At 36.5% G+C, this 22239-nt stretch overlaps 1 protein-coding gene across 1 annotated transcript in view; it reads right to left on the bottom strand.

Annotated features, from left to right (window-relative positions):
- LOC131036690 (AP3-complex subunit beta-A) overlaps positions 1-21146 on the bottom strand; it is a 229297-nt gene extending 208151 nt beyond the window's left edge. Inside the window, exon 1 of the mRNA XM_057968648.2 lies at positions 20615-21146. Within this exon, the coding sequence (XP_057824631.2) occupies positions 20615-20830 (216 nt within the window). The 5' untranslated portion in view covers positions 20831-21146. The remainder of the gene's footprint in view (positions 1-20614) is intronic.
- Between the last annotated feature and the right edge of the window lie 1093 nt (positions 21147-22239).

The raw sequence follows: 22239 nt of genomic DNA, 5'->3' as shown, positions 1-22239 counted from the left end.
GATGGAGGAATGGATTCTAATTGAATATATATTGGTAGTTAATAAGCTTTATGAGTAAGGTTGGGGATAAAATCAAAACAAGAGATAGAATAGTATTTCGAATGACATTGGCATCAAACAAGGCTGCCCTCTATCTCACACCTTGTTTGGATCATAGTTTAAAAAAAGGAATCCAGCAATCACTCAGCTCACCCAAAAATTTTTAAAAAAAACTCAAGACTCAATAACCACTTGGGGAAAAACTCATTAAATTCATTGAACATTAAAAATACGTTAAGTTTTACAGATATGCTTTCAAAGCATGCATATTATTGAACATATGAACCATATTACTAATTTCTTTTATATATAGATCAAAATTAAAGTTCAATACACTTCATAGACCAAAAAGCGAGTTCAAAGTTTCAATACCAACAAAAAATTTATTCTACAACTAATGCTTGAAACTACCACTATGTGGGTGTAATGGAAGTGGATGGTGTTGTGACATTTTCACACATCACCCCATTGCAAATGGGGACCCCCACTTTTTTTGGCTTGATAGCATAGTTGTTTTAGCCTAGTCGTCTTTAGCTTGGCATTACTTTAGTGTCTTTAACCTTTTTCTTTTGAGAGGATACGATGCCTTGTCATCAAGATGTGATCAAGTCAGCATTTCCATGTCTTTGACTAAGATGAGCAAACAACCTTCAGCTTGCTTTTGTCAAAGTGCTTAAGTATTGGATAGGAGTCAAGGTCTTCATTGAGTAAGGCTTCACAATGCAACCTTCAAGCAAGAAATGGCTAGGTCAAGGCATGAATTCCATTATGGATGCTCGGGGTGATTGAATAATCCTCAAGCAAATCTATATCTCAAAGGAGGTGAAGATGAAAGATGAATGAAGGAAAAAATATAAGTGAAGTATGGGTTAGTTTTCCTTGAATTTTTGGAAGGGTAAAATCCTCACCAAAGGCAAAATCGACATTATGATGATGCAAAGTGTGGATGAAACTAAAAATTCCATGAAGTAAAGAAATCTACGACTTGCTAGAATCCACGACCTCATCAAATCCACGACTGGGTGAAATCCACAACCTTGAGGTGAGGTGAAGAAATTTGTCCATGGCATGCTCAAATCAACAACTTGAAAGGCTCAATGCTCAAGATATGTCATGTCCCCTCTTTAGCTCTGTCTAGCAGAGACATGTGAGTCAGCTTATTTTGGGGTCTTGTAGGCTGACAGTGGTGGATAGAGACTCGAAGAGGATATTCAGTGTTTGGGATTTGGTATTCTGGCAGTAGTGGACCAGTTTGGAGCAGTTCCTTAATTTTAGGAGGCATTTCCTTCTTTTGTGGAGGCTATTCCTACTATTTAGGAGGATTTGATAGTACCCAGGGTTGGGTTACCATGAGACTGTTCCTTGGGTTCGGTTTCAGGAGATTTGGGTACGTTTCCTAGCTTCTAGGAGCATCCCTAGATTTTAGGGACAAGATTGATCGAGGTTCCATGATTTCCAACAACAGTCACAGACAGGTGGCAGGCTTCGTTTCAGACTTGTGGAGTCAGATGAGCATTATACAGCTATTTGGGATATATTTTTAATATTTCCTAAGTTAGCGTCTTATTAATTAAATAAAGCTATTTATATAGCTAATTGGAGTAATAAGGGGATTTTGGCTTCTTCTGGTCAGGCAGGCATATGTGTTATAGCTCGTTGGAAAGGTCTTGAATTATTATAACTTATTTTCATCATCCGGAGACCTTCTGGCACCTTGAGTTTTGTTATTTGACGAAAGGGGTGTTTTTCCTATACATAAAGGCCTTTTAATAAAGAATATGCCATTATTTAATAAAGGTAAAAGCATATTCTCCCTTTAGGGTTCGAGTAGCTTTGAGAGGGAGATAAAAGGAAATGTTGGTTTATTATTTTATTATCTTTTTACATCTTCAAACTTGGCATTTGTGAATTTGCTCTGAGGAGCGATTTCTGGAGAATTGGGATGCAAACCCCAGGGCTTGGATATTGGGACGCAAACCCCAATAGAAGGTTTCAGCAGCTTCATTTGGTTTCAAACTTTGATTAGAGTGCAAGTTCAGCATTGGAAGAGCTTTGGCTTTGGACGTTGGGTATATTGCTTGGCACGTGGGAGTTCCTTGGCTGCCTGGACGTGACTACAGCAGCCTTACGGCCTCCTTCCAGTTGGCACATGGGTTGCTGATTGGTATTCATCAGCCATCTCTTTTCATTGTGCGTGGATGGTCTTTCTTGCAGCCAGTAACATTGTTTTGGTTGGTAGATACTTTGCTGGCATATCATTTATGTATTTTGTCTAGTACGATTTGAAGCTATTCTGGATTGGCTAAATATTATATTATTGCACATTATTTTCCAGCCTATTTCATATTTGTGTTGTTGTTATTCATTGTTTACCTATATCTGGAAAAATACAAACAAAAACAAAAGACACAACCTTTCTGCAACTTCTGTCTCTCTCTGAAAGATCATTTAATAAACAGGAAGAATTTATTTTAAAACAAATAATTAAAAATTACAGCCTGTCAGCTTAAAAGATCCATCAGGGATATTTCAAGATAGGTGAGAGGTGGAATCATCAATCTATCCAAGACCTTCACAAATCCATGAATTTAGTGACTCAATGCTCAAGTGGAGGTGATCAATTTTTCAAGATGCATGATTTTGGCGACTCAATGCTTAGAGGGGCTTAGACAAGAGGAGTTCGCCTCAAATCAACTTTGCCTTCATTTTTATCCTTCACTTGATAAAATCCACGACTTGGAGGTCTTGAGGGCTAGGTCGAGTAGGAGTTGCATTATCAATTTTATCCATGAACCTCCAAAATCCACGACCAAGGTGTTTTAATGATCAAGATAGGTGAGAGCTGAAGTGAACGATTTTTATCCATGACTTCATGATGAAATGCAAGATTTGTCCATCACTTCCCAAAATCCACGACTTTGAGGGGAGATGAGGGATTTGTCCATGAGAAGCAATGTAATGTCCCCTTCCTAGGTGACAAGCAGTTGAGCAGGGATTGGCTTATCATCTGGTTTCCATAGGCCAATGGAGTGAATAGGGAACCCATTCAGGAGTCATGGAGCCTTGCAAGGGGCTCTGTGAGCTGATTCAGATGTTCAGACGACAGTTCCTACTTTTTAGGGAGGTCTCCTATTTTTTAGGGAGAACCGGCAATTGACTGGACGACCACGGAGGGGACCACGGAGCTAAGCAAGAGCCTCTCGAACAGTTTCTGGCACCTTGAGCGAGGTTCCTATTTTTTAGGGCAAGTTCCTATTTTTTAGGAGGAACTGTCAATCAGCCTGCAGGGGTTCAGTCGTCAGTAGTGATCATAGCACTTCAGACGGAATTCCAATCTGAGCCCCGGATCTCATTTTATTAATAAATAAGGAAATATTTTAGGAACTGTCAGTCAGCCTGCAGGGGTTCAATCGTCAGTAGTGATCATAGCACTTTAGACGGAATTCCACTCTGAGCCCCAGATCTCATTTTATTAATAAATAAGGAAATATTAAAATATTTCCTAAGTTTGGATTTAATAAAATAATAATAAAGTGATATTATAATCACTTTATGGGGAAATAAGTTATAATAATTCATTGGCCCTCTTACCTAGGCATTTTAGCAAATATTATTATAATGATGATGGGGCCAAATTAAAATAATGATGGAGGCCCCTTGGTTCGATTTTCACGAGGCATAAATAAAATAAAGTTATTTTATTAATAAAAGGGGAGACGAAATTAAGGTTAGCGCTGAAATAAAAAGTGAATTTGAAAATCATTTTGGCATTGAGTTGTTTATTTTTTGAGAGAATATTATCTTCTACAGGTCTGCAATGAGTTTGGCAGAGTTCTGGAGCAGGTTTGGGGACGAAAACCTCCATTCCAGGGTGTTAGGACGAAATCCCTTGCACCAATCAGCAATTTGTTCAACAAAGGAAGCTCTTATCAGGTTATTAGAACCAAATTCAAGAGCTAATTAGAGTAATACAGCATCATTAGGGTCTGATTTTCAAATCTGAGTAGGAATAAGAGACATTTCATTGAAAATTGTGCCATTTTGGAGCCAGCCGTACAGTTCCCAGCTAGCCGTACCATTTCAGCTTGCCTGGGGTTTCAATAAAAATAAATAGAGGGGTTTGCAGCTGGTTTTTTGTTCAAAAATTATTGTTAGCAGTTAATAAGAAGATATCAAAGGTTTGTTTGGTGATATTACATCATTCTAGAGCTATGTTAGCAAAACAGTGAGGAAAATTGGTCATTCCTAGAGATCCTGCTTGGCAAGATTCTAGAAATTGCACTAAACCTGAGATTTCTTCATAGATTTGTTTTTGGTAATTATCTTGGAGGTGAAAAAAGCTCATCGGAGTTATTAGTTGCAGTTGGAAGGGCTTCTATCATTCTTTCTACCTATTAGGGCCAATAATTCTCCTTCAATCCTAGTGTTGGATGCCTGGTAGGCCATTATTGGCTTTGATTGTTGAAAAATAAATAATTATTTCCATTTGTTCATTGCTGTTAAATAAAATCAGAAGTCTGCAACTTAACTTCAGTCAATTATTCTTTATGAATTTGCATTGTACTCATTTCTACATTGTCAAAGTTTCAAGCGTAAACCTCAAAAAATCCAAAAAACACAAAACTCGACATTGAAAACCAAACCATTTTTCACTGGTCAAAGAAGTTTATTGAAACAAACAAATCAGATTGTGTCAATATCTCAGTTGGCATCTTTCAGTGGTATCAGAACGCAAAATTCTGTCAGCCTGTGGAGGTTGCTTCCAAAATGGAGGAAAAAGAAATTGAGGAAATGGAAGATGAAATTGCAGTTTCTACAATTGCTAGATGGTATGCTAGATATCAAAGAATGAAGGATAACCTAACATTTCAAGAAGATCAATGTATATCAAGGTTGGCTATACCGGTGAATGAGAATGTTATTAAAATTTTTGATGAGTACTTAAATGAACTCCAGGAGATCAATACTAGGGAATCTTTTGACAAGTACTACATGAGAAGGAAGGAAGATTCGCTTCAGTTTATCCATGTTCATGATAAAGACTCTGATTTCCCAGAGGTGATGATGTCTGACATTAAACTGGAAGAATGTCAAAATATGCCTAATCAAGAAGAAACTAATGCTTATGAACACCCTTCAATTGGGCAGAACACCATTAACAACTTCGACACTACAGATGAATGGGATTCATTTCCTTGTGGTATCACTGGTTGTATTTGTTGCACGTCTCAGGATGAAGAAAACCTCAAGTGTAGGAAAGGTAAAGAGCTTAAGGATTTTACGAAAGACACAGGTTTTGAGTCTGATAAATCGGATGATTGTCAAATTATTGAGCAACATCAACAAAATAGTATGGGGTATTGTCTTAAAGACAAACAAGATGGACAGTCGTATATAAGAATTGATGATACCTGGGAAAAGCAGGAGATGAGCCAACAGATCACTGAAGCATTTGAAAGGATTGTGGATGAGCATGTTATTAGAAACATATGCTTTTTGCTGGAAGCATCGCAAAGAATATTGGCTATGGAAACATGCCTAACATGATTGACATGAAAAAGGTTGAACAGGCTGCAATTCATTCAATCTCAGTTCAATCAAAAGTTTCTGAAGCCTTTGTGCAGCCTCTTAAGCTTCTACCATATACCACAGCCAACCGTAATCTGACAACTTCAGTAGAAGAGGAATTACACTCTTTATCTGAATTTTCTAAGTCCCTTTACAGAGTTGAATTGACTACAAGCAATGATCCCTCTGCAGATTTGAGTGATATGATTGTTGTTATCCTAGGGCTGTCATCTCGTTTGCAAGAATACAAGTCAGAGAAAGAAAAGATTGAGGCAGTAAGAAAAGTGAGCCGTGATCTTGCAGTGTTTCAGTTGGAGGCCATTGCATGGTGCATGGATGTGGTAGCTATATATGCTCCAAGCATGAATGAAGATCCGTTTGTGACTATTTTAAAGAATTTTCTATTTCTTAGAGATTTTCAGTCATACTTTCCAATGGGTGAAATTTTTGGGAAAATAGAATGCAATTCATTGCAGCTACTTGATTTTGGTACTCAAACATCTGAAGAAGTTTTGGCACGTGTGATTCTTCTTGGCATTCCTGAATTTTTTAAAGATGAAGGGAGTGGTGTATTAGGAGAAATGCATGATATCAGTGAAGAATTGTTGCATTTATCTGAACTCTTTGTCCAAAACATGAGAAGCATGAAGAGTGTGTTATTGGGTGGTCATTTGTGTTGACTTCTTTGCATGAGAGAGTTCATTTTCACCTTTCCTTGCTGGTCTACCTTCATGGACGAATGATTCATGGCATCTTGAGGAAATATTTCTTCTTCATCTCTTACAGTAAGATTGATGGATTGGTTTGGGATCCAGGTATTGCCAAGGTTGATGCATTGTTTTTTATGGAACTTGGCCAGTTGCTTCTTTACTTTGGGCATAATGCTGTTAATATCAGAGTAGCGCAACGGATTGGTGGAGCAGCATTCCTAAGGTTGATATGGGATACCGGTATTTGGTTTTGGCATACAGGTGCAGATTGTTTGAGGGCAAACAATCTCCAGGAAGGGAGGACTGTAATGTCCCCAATTTTTTTTAAGTGACAATTAATTAAATTAATTCTTATTAAGTTATCCAAATTAAATATTATTCAAAAGGATGACTTATTATTAACTAATTTAATTATAAAAAAAAAGAAGGTGAAATAATATTATGAAATGTCACTTTATTTTATAAAGTCCTCCAACTTATTTTAGAAGCTACATCATGAGGTGGAAATTGGAAAGTTCTAGAAGGTTCATCAATTGTTATAAATAGAGAAAAATAATAATAATAATAATATGTTATTATTATTTTATTATTAAATTCTCTCCCCATCTTATGGATGCCCCTCCAAGAAGGAAAACCGTATTTTAAAAGGCAAAATTATATAAGCCTAAGTCAATTCCCTTTTTACTTGGCCAATTAATTATTATGTGCCCAAGTTAGACACTAATAATAAAATTAAATTGATAAAGGGGGGCAATTTGTTAATAATGAAATATTATTAGTTTTTGGTGAATGTCGACTAAGAAAGGAAAAGGCAGAAATTTATTAAGAATCATGGGGCTTCATTCACGGCAAGGATTGTGGGTCGCACAATGGAGGGAAAATGGCAGAGATTAAGAAAGGATCGAGCCTTTTGGAAGGATTCATTCACGCATTTGTTAATTTCTGGTATTTCCATTAAGGAATTTCCTACTTAGCTGCAATTCGAATCAGCTATTGGATTCTAAGGACACAACCCCTTAGGAGACTGTGATTTGGACGCAATCCCAAATTCACACATTGGGGAAATCCACTCGGGGTTTCCAATTGTGCTTATAGATCGGGTTACAAGATAATTAACCTTCAGATTTGGCGTCTAGGGTTTGCTGTACAAAAATCCGAATCTGATTATCATCTTGAACATCTTCTGGAGGTCGGTTTAGCTATATTCATTGGTGGTTCCAGGTTCAGCAACAATATCAATGATTTCCAGTGATTTATTGTTTGTAGAGGGCATAGGGTTGAAGAGAGTTAATACAGATTGTGATTACCAAGATTAGCACCATTCTGAAGGGCAATCTGGTTATGGGAGGAGATCAAACAGCAAGGGTTCATCTTTGAGGTGTATGCAGCAAACTAGAAGTTAGACCACCATTCATAAGGCATCGACCATAATATTTCATTTATTATGTCTTCAATAAGTTCACCCAGTTGGAGCAACAGAGCGAACCACTGTAACAAGGGCATTTTCCAGAATTCAATAATAACGATGTGGGGTTTTAAGCACAAATCAAATCTCTTGTAGCTGTCTGGTAGCAATACTCTGTATCTGCAATTTGCATTCTTCAATAAAATCCAATAAGGCATCGCTGGCATGTTCCGGGTACAATGACATTTGTGTTTTGGTGTTTTAATGGTTAAATCTGCATGTTGCTGTAATTCAGAATTCTGATTCTTATATCAGTTTATGTATATTATTGGAAAGAGCTGTAAAACTTAATTAATTGCACTTAAATTATGTGAAACCCATTGCATCTCTATTAGACGTCAAAACTCGAGCAAGAAACTTCACAAGCAAACTCATCTAACCACGACCCAGGAACCATATAAAGTTAGGAAGCTCGGATCAGATCTAGCTAGGGATCTTTTAGTGGTATCAGAGCCAAGACCCTGCCAACCTGTGGTATGCTAAGGGATGGTTACAGAAATGGAAGAGTGGGAAAATGAATTAGCAGCCATCAAAATTGCTAAGTGGTATAACAAATATCAAAAAAGGAAGAATCTTCTAACATTTCATGAATATCAAAATTCGTCAAGGTTGACTATTCCTGTGAAAGAGGAGGTTATCATAATCTTTGATAAATATTTAAGTTAACTTGAGGAGGTCAAGGCTACCGAATCTTTTGACAAATATTACAAGAACAAGATGCTTGTATCAATTGAAGATTTGCCACCAGGGTATGACCATAATTCCGAAGTTTATAACAGCAGTGACATAACTTCTCTTCCTCAAGATATGGCAGCCTTTGGTCATGAAGAGAATAATGATTTGCATTCTACATTTGGGGGTACACATGGTGCAAGCATGGGTTATGCTGATGTGAATAATAGAACTCTCCATAAGTCTGATTTTGTGTACTTTGAAGTAGGCTGATATAAAACATTGCCAAAAGTTGAACTAAGATTGGTTACATAGAGCTGCCCAAGCAAGACACCACCTCCAAAGAGTCAAAGAGTGTCACCATCAGCTAGATGATGCAAGGAAACAAAAGGAATCATCCATTAGATCTATATTTCTTCCAAGGGAAGAAGAGGACAGCGAAGATATATTGAAGAGGTATAAGCATAAGTCTGATTTTCTAAGTTTGATCAGCAATTCTCTTTCATCTAATGAATCAAATTTGAAACCTTGCATTGAAAACATTCAAGTTGGGACGGCTAGTTGTGAAGTTGATTCCTTCCTAGCTAGAGTTGATGAGATATTGGGTGGTGTTCATAGTGGACCAGCCACTAAAGGTTTCTCTATGTTGCAAAACGAAAAAATCTACTATTCATCCGTGGACTTGTCACCTCTTTCATATGATAGGGCAGCGATGTACTTATTGATTGGTGACTTAGTTTTCTTAGATATTACATTGGGATATGAAGATCAGCATGTGAGGGACTTCATTGGTTGCATGGTTAAACAAAACATTTACTTAGCAACCTCCAATGAAAGCACACTAACTTGTGGAAATATAGGAAAAGTTGCAGCAGCTATTTGGAGGTCTTGGAGAAGTATTCATTGCACTTTCCTTGCTGAAGATTGCCTCATTCATGAATTCCTAACAGCATTGATTGTCGGTAGTACTTGTGGCTTCAATTGGAGTGAAGTTCTCAGCTAGTTAGATGATGTTGAGATTCACAGCAGCAGCATAATGAGTATTGACATGATGGATAGATATGACAGTACAATGATTTGGGATCCTGGTATCGACATATGTGGTGCATTCCTTCAGTGGATCCATGATGAGTTGCTTCACTTCGGATATATAGATGTTTATATCAGAGTAGCACAATGGTTGGGTGGAGCAACGTTCTCAAATTGGTATGGGATCCAGGAATTGGTTTTCAGTGTGCAGGTGCAGATTAATTGAGGGCAAGCAATCTCCGAGAAGGGAGGATTGTAATGTCCCCTTCCTAGGTGACAGGTAGTTGAGCAGGGATTGGCCTATCATCTGGTTTCCGTAGGCCAATGGACTGAATAGGGAACCCATTCAAGAGTCATCGAGCCTTGCAAGGGGCTTTGTGAGCTAATTCAAACGTTCAAACGACAATTCCTACTTTTTAGGGAGGTCTCCTCTTTTTTAGGGAGAACTGGCAGTTGACTGGATAACCACCTTGGGGACCACGGAGCTGAGCAGGAGCCTCTCGAACAATTTCTGGCACCATGAGCGAGGTTCCTATTTTTTAGGAGGAAATGTCAGTCAGCCTGCAGGGGTTCAGTCGTCAGTAGTGATCATAGCACTTCAGACGGAATTCCAATCTGAGCCCCAGATCTCATTTTATTAATAAATAAGGAAATATTTTAATATTTCCTAAGTTTGGATTTAATAAAATAATAATAAAGTGATATTATAATCACTTTATGGGGAAATAAGTTATAATAATTCATTGGCCCTCTTACCTAGGCGTTTTAGCAAATATTATTATAATGATGATGGGGCCAAATTAAAATAATGATGGAGGCCCCTTGGTTCGATTTTCATGAGGCATAAATAAAATAAAGTTATTTTATTAATAAAAGGGGAGATGAAACCCTAATTCGAAATTAGGGTTAGCGCTGAAATAAAAAGCAAATTTGACAATCATTTTGGCATTGAGTTGTTTATTTTTTGAGAGAATATTATCTTCTACAGGTCTGCAACGAGTTTGGCAAAGTTCTAGAGCAGGTTTGGGGACGAAAACCTCCATTCTAGGGTGTTAGGACGAAATCCCTTGTACCAATCAGCAATTTGTTCAACAAAGGAAGCTCTTATCAGGTTATTAGAACCAAATTCAAGAGCTAATTGGAGTAATACAGCATCATTAGGGTCTGATTTTCAAATCTGAGTAGGAATAAGAGACATTTCATTGAAAATTGTGCCATTTTGGAGCCAGTCGTACAGTTCCCAGCTAGCCGCACCATTTCAGCTTGCTTGGGGTTTCAATAAAAATAAATAGAGGGGTTTGAAGCTGGTGTTTTGTTCAAAAATTATTGTTAGCAGTTAATAAGAAGATATCAAAGGTTTGTTTGGTGATATTACATCATTCTAGAGCTATGTCAGCAAAACAGTGAGGAAAATTGGTCATTCCTAGAGATCCTGCTTGGCAAGATTCTAGAAATTGCACTGAACCTAAGATTTCTTCATAGATTTGTTTTTGGTAATTATCTTGGAGGTGAATAAAGCTCATTGGAGTTATTAGTTGCAGTTGGAAGGGCTTCTATCATTCTTTCTACCTATTCGGGCCAATAATTATCCTTCAATCCTAGTGTTGGATGCCTGGTAGGCCATTATTGGCTTTGATTGTTGAAAAATAAATAATTATTTCCATTTGTTCATTGCTGTTAAATAAAATCAGAAGTCTGCAACTTAACTTCAGTCAATTATTCTTTATGAATTTGCACTTGTACTCATTTCTACATTGTCAAAATTTCAAGCATAAACCTCAAAAAATCCAAAAAAACACAAAACTCTGCATTGAAAATCAAACCATTTTTCGTGGGTCAAAGAACTTGATTGAAACAAACAAATCAGATTGTGTCAATATCTTAGTTGGCATCTTTCATCCATGAACCTCCAAAATCCACGACCAAGGTATTTTAATGATCAAGATAGGTGAGAGCTGAAGTGAACGATTTTTATCCATGACTTCATGATGAAATGCAAGATTTGTCCATCACTTCCCAAAATCCACGACTTTAAGGGGAGATGAGGGATTTGTCCATGAGAAGCAAGAATCCACGACCTCACCAAATCCATGCCTTGATGAAATCCACGATCTTGTGATGAGCTATCAACTGTGTCTTCACTTGACTAAATCCGCGACTTGAAGATGGAGAGCAACATTTGTCCTTGGCTTGCTCAGATCCATGACTTGGAGATGAGGTGCTTAAGTTTGTCCATGGGAAACAAACAATCCACAAAATGCTAAAATCCATGACAGGAGGGTGAAGTGATCACATTTGTCCACAACATGATGGAATCCACGAAATACAAAAATCCACAAAACTGAAGGGAGAGATCTATCCATAGGATGCTAAAATCCATGCTTCAATGAAATCCACCCCCACTTTTAAAGCGTGTGAAGGTGGACTTTAAGATGAAATGTGTATGGATAGGTCCTGGCCTAAATCAAAACATGCAGACCTAAACTGAAACATGTGGACTCAAACGTGAAGCTTGTGGATTCAAAAGACAACATGAGAGATAAGGGAGACTTAAAATGTAACGTGGAGATAAAGTGGTCCTAATTTGAAGCGTATGGAGGGATAGGGCAAACAAATGATGGCCAGTCAAGGGTGAAGACAAAAGGATGCATGAAGCACGAAACAAAGGATTTCACCACATGGAGAAAGCATCAAAGAAAGGCATCAGCATTGCAAGTGATGAAATGCTATTGTTGGATGCAAGGCTCAGTAATATAATGAAGGGGTCGAGATTCCCAAGCATCAAAGATGAGATGCACACAATAAAGTATTCCAACCTCAAAAATGCAACATCGAGGAGGGCACTAACCCACTCCATCCTTGTAACTCTGCCCTAATTAAGGAATGGTGACCAAAATGCATATGCTAAGTCTTGCTATGAATGATGGCAAATGAGGAAGAAATCATTGAGAATAAGAGATCACATTCACATCAAGCCTTTAATGTGAAGGAAAAGATCAACGTTGCAACATGGAAAGAAGGCTAAACATGGATTACTCTGCACAAGGAGGAATGATGAAGAACATCTCCACATCAAGATTCGAGATAGTTTCAAGGCATATCCATGAGATGAAGAAATTTGCAAATATCTTGAATTTCCTCTGAAAATCCAAGATCCTAAGCCAGTACATCATGGAGCTATCCCTACATCAGGTGAAGGAATTCAAGTCTAATGCAAGATTCGAGGTAAAATACTACACAAAGGAGAATTCCCAAGAATGGAGATGAAAGAATGAGGTGTGATCAAGTTAGATAGTTTCAAAAGAGTTAATCAAAGTTAAAAACTTGATCAAGATGATGCAATTTGGGAATATGATCCATCTTCATCATCACAATCGGGCAATTGGAGATGTCAAGTATTAAGAGATATTGCCCGAGGTATCAACACTTCTTTGTGATGAGGTATCAAATCCACATGATATACAGGTTGATGAGGTGGCATCTTATTCATCATCAACAAGTCAAGTTACTCCACATCATCATGTACAAGTCCGACGTACCTGACTTATCCCATGAAAGAGCAAGTGACACATGGCATTTCATCAAATATTGTTTATCCTACCTAACCTCATCTCTCATTGGTTCGAATTCAAAGAAGGACATGTGTCCAACATAATATAATATTCTCATTGGTCGAAAAGGAGTTGGTTGTATTTAACCCTAATTAGGGTTTTGTCATGCAATCCTATGTTGTGATTGTAAATTAATCTGAGCCTTCGAATTGTAATGAGATTTCTATATAAGGCTCAGTTCTCTCATTTGTAAAGGTTAAGAGACAATAATCAAGAGATTAGAAGTTAGAATAGAGTTAGAGTAGAGTAGGAGGAGAAAGCAGAAATTGTTGCTAAGGCATGTAAATATACATACTTTTCATTGAATTTATGGTGAATAGTGGTGTTTCTTCTACATGTTGCATGGTTTCTTGTTATATCCTCAAATTAGATGAAGTTCATGGATTATGATGAAGTAATGTGTGGATATTAATAATTCCTTGGTTCATACTATTTGTGGTTAGATGATTTCTAATTGCAGTGCATAGTTAACCTGAACCTCAAATTATGCTAAGTTCAGCTGTGGATATATGTTCAAGATGCACCACATTTGGGTATTTGAATGAATGTTCATGATATGAAAACCTTTTATCACCCTTAGAAGATTGCACTAGTTTTGTGGAGTTGTCTCTAGCATGGTGAAGAAAAGCTTGGTTTAAAGAATGTATTCATCCAAACATCATCAATTGTTATCATTGACCTTAGGAATTAGATTAGACTCCCTAAACCCTATCTCTTTTACCTTTTGTTTTTCCTAAGCCAAGTTAGTTTTCACATTCCAACAGCGTCATAAAATGTAAGTCCCCTTGTGATTCCAGCAATATCACATCAAACTATTAAGCTTATCTACACATCAAGACCTGACATTTGGAACCATGGAGTCACCTCGTATGATCACGAAGTTTAGCATTTTAGGAAATTTTGTTCTAGAGAGGATAAGATGCTTGGTATTTTATTTTGTGTTTGAGGTGCATAAAAAACACATCAACGAATGGTACAACTGTGATATCCTCAACAAGAATCTGAAGCATAGGTCCATGCTGTGTATGAGATGAACCCGCCCATAATGACTCACCAAACTCACCTTGTAAAGCCCCATAAGTTGCCATACTTGCTTGCCATTCAACTTCGTCCCTCTCCAAATCAAAATCTCATTAGTAGTAAACGATGGATTCAAATCCTTAGCAACCCAATCTAGGTATGTATCAATCTCATTGAGATCAAGTGCATGATTTGTTCCCTACCCATGTACCTTATTTTTATGCACTTGAAAGTTGTACCACACAAACACAAAGTCATTCAATCAATTTTAAGTCAATCTATTGCACTTTTTTGTGTGAATGACCTCAAAAGCACTCTAGTTGCACTCACAAAAGCACTACAAGACTAGGATAGAATGCAAACAGCAAGCTTTTGAAGATTATGCATTGCGGCAAAAAAATCCTTCCTACTACAAATCTACAAGGATAACATTTAAAATTTTGTTAAAAAGTAAGAATCATAGTAAACTTAAAACAAATTGTAATCTAAAACTAAGTAGAATGTTTTTTTACCTAGTTGCAAAGTTTCTCTCCTACAAACACAAAGTTGAAGAAAATTATGCCTCCCACACCCTCTTATAACTTTGAAACTCATCATTTGTGAGGCCTCAAAGGTTGTCATTGAGGATCAATCTCTCAATACACATGTTAAGGCTAAGCATAACCTCTACTTCTACTCTAAATGAAGGAAACGAAAAAAAACTTGGGGTTCAAATAGTAGGCAGAAGCATGATTATGTTGGTGGAGTTGTCAATTCCACCTCCAATCAATAATGTGCCATATGGTTTCATATTTGGTTTTGTTTGACCCATACAAATTTTGAACTGCTTCTCTACCCCTATCCATGGCCTCACATAGATACCCACCCCATGGGGTTTATTCTCATCCACCAACCACAAAACCCTAACCAACAATTCTAACAACTAAAAAAAGAGATTGAATGGAAAGGATATCAGAAAATTAAAGTAATCAAAAAAATTAAAATAATAATCAACAAATTAAAATATCAAACCATGTTATATAAAAATTTAAAAAACCTAGATTAAAAACTTTCCTTGATGATCTCCTTCGTGGTCTTGTATCATCAAAAATAGTCTTCACAACCTTGTCTTCTTAAGCCTTCCTACAATAAGGACTCTCCAACCACCTTTCGCTCACAAACATGCACCTAAGGTTAAACAATGTAGTTGTTATACTCTACAAGGGAATAAAATTAATGGCAAAGTATGTAACTCTTGAATACACAAGCTCTTTGCCATTAGTGTGCTCTCTCGTGAGATTTAGAACCATGTGTGATTGTAGATGTATTTGGTATTAAAATGAAATGCAATTTCTAACATAACGGAATCCTATGTTACTCATTAATAGAGGAGATGGATTTCTTTTTGCAAAACCTAATTCCCAGCTTTCAATGGAATTTAATCATGCCCAGTAAATCATTTTTTATTGCATGTAGTATTTTCTCTGTCTTGCATTTGCGATGCTAGGACCTTTGCATCACTTAGATGTTGTTAAATCTAAGCTATGAAGATTTTGTGTTTCTATGAGGTTTTTGTTGTTCCATTGTGTAAATCATTCCCACATTTCTGTTCACATTAGAGAAGAAAGCTCCAGATCCACAATACCTTCTTTTTGACTAAATCATTCAGTGTTCCTCTGCACATTCACTCCACCTAAGGTTTCTCGATTTGTTTCCCTTTTCATCCTTCTACTTTCTTGTTTCTTTTGTGTTTTTTGCTAAAAAGTACACAAAAATACAAAGCTCTCGTCATATGAGGGGGCTGGCCCTCTAAAAATGCAAAGAGAAATCATACTGATGATGATATTCCCAAATGCTATTTCTATATTTTCTGATTCCATCGTAAAGTCTTATATTCTACAAAGAATTGAAGTCACAAATAAAAACAGTAACAAGTTGGATGTCAAATCAGCTGCCATTACAAATTAATTGCCATTTATTGTGATGTTATTTCCTAATCCCTTGAAGCTGGAAGATTATCTTTTCTCTTAGAATAATGCCCCTTATGGAATGTGAAAAAACTATTGTTACATCTGTATAAAAGTAATGCAGAGCATGTAATTAGGTGAGGGGGATTAGAAGCATCAGTACCCATTGTAAGCTGTTCATATCTGTAGCAAGGGGGAAAATCAGAGAAAATATCTTATGAATATTATTTTTTATTTTTACAATAATCCACTCTGATGAATTTGCATTCTATGTTTGATGTTTTCTCTTCTCTTCACAGCAAATATTTTTTTGTTGAATTGTTTTGTTGTTGCTTCTGTAAAGCCTCCAAATCATAGCTGCAGCCCATCCTAGCAAAACCCACAAACTTTAACGCATGCCATTGGCAGCCAGTATATATCCCTGTCAGAGAATTCAAGCCACCATGCCTGAACCGGGACTCTGCTATATGAAGCCATGCATTTGATCCCCTGAAACGGAAAAAGAAAAACAAAGATGAAGAACAAATTCTGAGATTGATTCCCAACTTTTTCCAAAGATAAAATTTTTTGACTAGTTTGAAGAGGTTTTTAAGCTATGTTACCAGATCCGGTTTGGTCCACCTGTGGATACAAACAAGGGACATTGCTAGATGATCCTAGCTGAACCGGAAGAGGATCCAGGCGAACCCAACCGAACCCAAGGCAAAACCATCAATTTTTCTGTGCTTTTTGCTTCTTTCTTTCCCTCCTTTGACTTTGACCTGGTCACTCTAAAAGTGACATCTAGAACATTTCAAATACCATAACAAACTCATTTTAGCTCATTTGTATTGCAAAAGACAAGTACCATTCCAAAAGGCTGAACCTCTATTCTTGTTTGTCTTCAACAAAAGGGGCTAAAGATTGATCATTGAAGGCTCCACAATGTTGCCATTCCTATGCATTTGCAAGTATCCATTAGCTACCACGAAGAGCATAGAAGAATATTTTTGAAAAGAGGGAAGTTTTGTTTTTCCAAACATGAAACAAACTCTCTACTTTGTTTTCTTTCACCTTTCTACGATGTATGACTACACAAAATTTTAAAAGAGCTACGTCTTATATATCCATTTTTGTTTTTAAAATTTTATTTGTTTTAAATGTGTTGTTTATAAAATTTCTTGCCATAAGAATTACAATGGCAGCTGCTTAACTCCATAGGCAAATCTAAATTCAAAATAGATTCAAGTTCTCATTTGGAAGTATGTTGATATGATAATATTGGTTCTAGGTGGTGGGGGTTATATTTGGATTTATATGAGATGTAATTTTAGGTATTCAATTTCATATAGCCAGATGAAAGTCCATTTGTGTTGAATTCCTAGACTAAGCATCAAAGCTTGCCCTGAAAAAAATGTACTTATGCCATCAAAGCAACTAATAGAACATGTTGTAGAGCAAGTTCAAGCAAATGAACTAATAGGCCATAGAGCAAATCATACTTCAAATAAAAAAGAACAAAGGGTATACTTTCTAGCACGGTCATTAGCCAAACTTGGTCCATATGGAAGCAAAACAGCACTAAGAGGGCAACAAAATTGACAAGTATTAAGCAAATGATCCTAAATGACTCTTGGTGGGATCATGTGGAGTATCTCCTTAGTTTCATCAAGCCCATTTTGGCTATGATTCATTAACTGGCATGGACAAGCCTTGCTTGGGAGAAATATATGATGGCATCAAACCAATGATTGAGAAACTAAAGACCATCATAAATAAGAAAGAGCAGAACCCTAAAAAAACTTTCTACAAACAAGTGACAAAATTATTGAACAAAAATGGAACACAATGCGCACCTCGCAGCATCTTTTTATCTTTGCATTCAGTACAAAATACTATATTATTGAAATTCTTTTTATACCAATGAGGATTGCCCCATATAGAGATTTTGAACTCACCAGTAGCATTTCATACTCTTCCTTGATCTTGATTTGCAGGATGTCGTCATGAGTGACTTCATTGATTTTGTAAACTCCAATGAATGAGTTCATTAAGACTCTTTGTGATAAGTTCAAAAAGAATGCTCACAATTAGTGGCACTTCTATGGCCAACTATTCCAAAACCTCCAACTTCTCACATTCAAAATTTTATCACAAGTTTAATAATTTTTTATTTTTTCATCTTTAAAATGTAATGTCCCCTTATGAGAATTCTTAAGATAATGAGATTATCCGATTATAAATCAATTGCAAGAGACTTCTTTCTAATCAAATATCTTACTTATAGCACAAACATAGAATCTTGTCAAAATTATGATGATACCACTTATGTAACAATGAGAATCTTGTCAAAATTATGATGATACCACTTATGTAACAATGATAATCGATATACTCTACCTTGAAGAATGCAATGGGCATATATATGTGCAATGATATTCAAATCTATAACATATGAATCTATCAATTCAATGCGATGGAGTTTTCTATTGCTATTTCTGATTTGATAATGAATATTATGCAATGATGATCTCTGCTATACTCCAATTTGCAATTGTGAATGGAGTTAACCCTGCTGTTTCAAATATGGCAATATAAAGTATGCTCAAGTCTTCTGCCAATCGCTTATAGCAATAATGATAGGATTGTAGTTTCTAATTATACTTTGGAAGTATGCAATAGTTATGGTGTTGTTACTGATTACTGTCTTTGAATGTATGCAACCGAGTTTGCCAATAAGGTGGCTGCTCAAATGAGCGATCCAAATATGGATAAGTATATAAATAAACAATGTCAATGATGGCGATTGGAATGAGATTGATCCTCTTTTAATAACTTAGGATACTGAATAGTTGCACCTCTTACTTAAGTAAAGACAAGTCCTTCACTTAACTGCATCTTTTCATTACTTACACAAATCGGGCTATGCACCTTTCCATGAACAATTCTTAATTATACAAATCGCACCTTTACTCCTAACAGCTGCCTTTGCATTATTAAGTATAATCATTAATCATTTATTGAATAACTAATCGATAGATTAGTAAATTGTTGGTTGTTACTTCATGATTAATATAATCATCTATTCACGTTTAATTAATCCTTCTTCCACATCGATAATGAATGTTGCTTCTGCATAATGATGATATCAATTTGGATTGCCTTCGTATATGATCGATGCTAATAGGAGTTCTCCTTGCTTAGAGGAATCATGATTATTCTCTACGATGTGTATGTTTTTGTGTGGCATCAATATTATGATCTATGAGTATTGCTAGATCAATGTCAGCTCTTCAGTACGTATCATAATTCCTTCATGCTGTCTTGATGATGATCGATATGAGGTGCCATCTTATGGTTATGTCAGATCATGGATTTACTGTTTATTATGTTGATCACATTGGTTCCATGTAATTGATGGTAAAGGATGGGGACATCACATAAAATTTCGTTTATATTTTTTTTTTTTTTTAATTTTATTTCTATAATATATAATTCTCTCTCTCTACTTTATCTTCTTAAGTTGCTAGTTCATTTGCATCTGAGAAGAACCGAAGAACATACTTTCATCAACTTAGTAAAGCACAACCACTCAAAAAAACGGTAGAGACTTTGGTGTATGTGCATTCTCACTTTCGTCTCCTTTTGCACAAACAACATGGCTAAAAGAAAGGGAACACAAAGTTGTCAGATATGGAGCTAAAGCGGACTTACTTGGATGCTTCCACTTCCCAACACATTGCACTTGAGGAGTCCTAAAGTGATCACGGTGTTAGTGCAAGCAAAAATGACATTGCTTGTGGTTCTTCAAATGTTCTTACATCTAATGTCAATGATGACGATGATATTGATAATTAAGAAAATTCATTTTTAGGAGGGAAAAAAACAGGCTGCAATCCCCAAATACTTATTAAATGCTACATGGATCCTTTACATTTGTTTTGTTATTTGGAATTAATTGCTGATTATTAGATCATATTCAGAAATTACAGCTTGAACAGTGACCTTGGAAAGCCACGTTTCACACTTGGTATATTGGAAGAAGAGCAGCCCATATTACAGCATGCTAGGCAATTACAACTTGAAGAGTGGAGCTTGGAAAGGCACAATTCACGATTGCAACATCGGCACAAGAGCAGGCCATATTAAAATTGGGACAAGAGCAGCCAGTATTAACAGTCAAAGCAAAAGGTAGCTAGCTCCACAAGAACACCGGAGGGCAGCCCACCATTTGAACATAGGCCTTATTGCAGTAATAGCCCGACTTTGGCACTCCACATAGCTTCCATGGGCATCCATTCTTTTTTTAAGCCGGCTTTTCCTACAAACTTTTGCTAAATCACACTTTTCATGAAATTGGAAATTGTTTTACCATAGCATTATATCCAGCAAATAATTTCAGGAACTCGGAGAGCTTAGGAACTTAAATCAGCAGGAATTCTCAATTATAACGAGATAAATTCGTCCAGTTCAGAAAAAAATTTAAATAGCTCTTCGGATCCTAGATCGTCAATTCAAAAGGGGCCCATTCATTTAATTAAATAACAAAAGAAACTAAGAAAATATCTATCCAACCTGGGGGAAGAAATTGGAGACATCACAGCCCTGGGACATAAGGGCCAGAAGACGTTTCAATGCCTCGACCTTCTCTGAGTCGAACTTGCTGTCGAGAAGAGAGTTGATGTTGGCATCCTGGGGATCATCATAGAGGTGAGCATCAGTGCCCATCCTCAACATCAGGGTTGAAGCCCTGCTAAAGCTGGCTGCTGTTTCTGCAAACTGGGGTAACATTCCCGCTTCAAACAACAATGCCCACTTGGTCAAATCAATCTAAAGTATGGCACTCACGTTGCCAATGCGGATCCGTTCTATCTACACTGCGTGCTTGCAGTCATGGTGGGCGCAAACGAAGCGCTCAGACCAGCGTAAATTGAACAAAGAAAAGTAACGGAAAATTTATCTAGTGTAAAAGTTTTCAAGGATTTCTTAGCCTTGAGCGGGTGGTCATGGGAATTAGCCAGGATTTGAGTTCGTAGAATCAGTTAATCATACAAGCCAACATTGCATTAATCATGTTTTTAGAACTTCTCATTTAAAGATCTACACACGAAAAAGTAGAAGTTTTTCCTTTATATTCCTACGGATGAAGATCCACTTAACAGGGAGAATTAATTAAATTAATAATAATTACTTTTAGTATAAAACCAAATTTCCAACATGAAACATAAAGTAAAAATGCTGAAATGTTGTGTTACATTTATTGCCGTATGATATGAGAATAATATTGTTATTTTAAATTTTTATATGGGTGTAAATATTATTTTTTAATAGTTTAAGTGTAGTTAATATTTATTTTTATGTTAATATCATATTATATGTATGTTATATGGAAAGTGTTGTCACGTGAAATTGCATCTTATTGGATTAGGCTCGCTTTCCAATGACACAATGGAAACAACTTCAAAGTGTGAAACTTTTGGAAATGAGGTTGACTCTCTAGAGGTGGGCTTCCTTTTTAATCTAAATGCATCAATGTTGGACCAATCCAACACTATATAAACCTGAGAACTATCCTTTTCTTCTAAGTTTAGAAGGGAAAGGAAAGAAGGATTGCATAAGAGGGAAAGAGGTGATGCACCAAGATTAGATGGTTGTCCTCCTACTTGAACAGCATAATGCATCAAGGAAGACAGTCACAAGGGTTTACATAGTTCTCTTTTCCACTAGTTTCTAAAGGCATACATGAAGGTTAGAGTTTGTGATCGTTGATTGTGAATCTTTCTTTCCTTCCAATGCCATATTCTCTTTTTATCATTTGTTTACTTACCTTGGCTTAACCAATGGTATAACTAGGTGTATATGGTGAAAATGGATAACAATAATAACAAAATTGAAAGGCTAAATGAATTCAACCACCAAACCCTAGCCTAACAATCAACAAAGATCCACCATAACATATGAAAATTACCTAAGACAATGCAAATAACTCAAAATCACAAAGATTATACCATCACATGTCCAATAGGGTTTTGATCTCCATTCTTCCTATCTCCATTGATCTTGCTTGATATATTTGCTCTCAGATTTTTATATGCACAAGAGCTCAACAAAGAACGGAATGTGGTTGCAAGTAGGATCGTAGTGTAGTCGAGTCCTCCAAATTGTCGATTAGGGTTTGACAATAAAGAAAGCATCTCCTT

Source organism: Cryptomeria japonica, chromosome 1 (genome assembly GCF_030272615.1).
Source record: "Cryptomeria japonica chromosome 1, Sugi_1.0, whole genome shotgun sequence".
NCBI classification, from domain to species: domain Eukaryota; kingdom Viridiplantae; phylum Streptophyta; class Pinopsida; order Cupressales; family Cupressaceae; genus Cryptomeria; species Cryptomeria japonica.
This window is presented reverse-complemented; position numbering and strand designations above follow the sequence as displayed.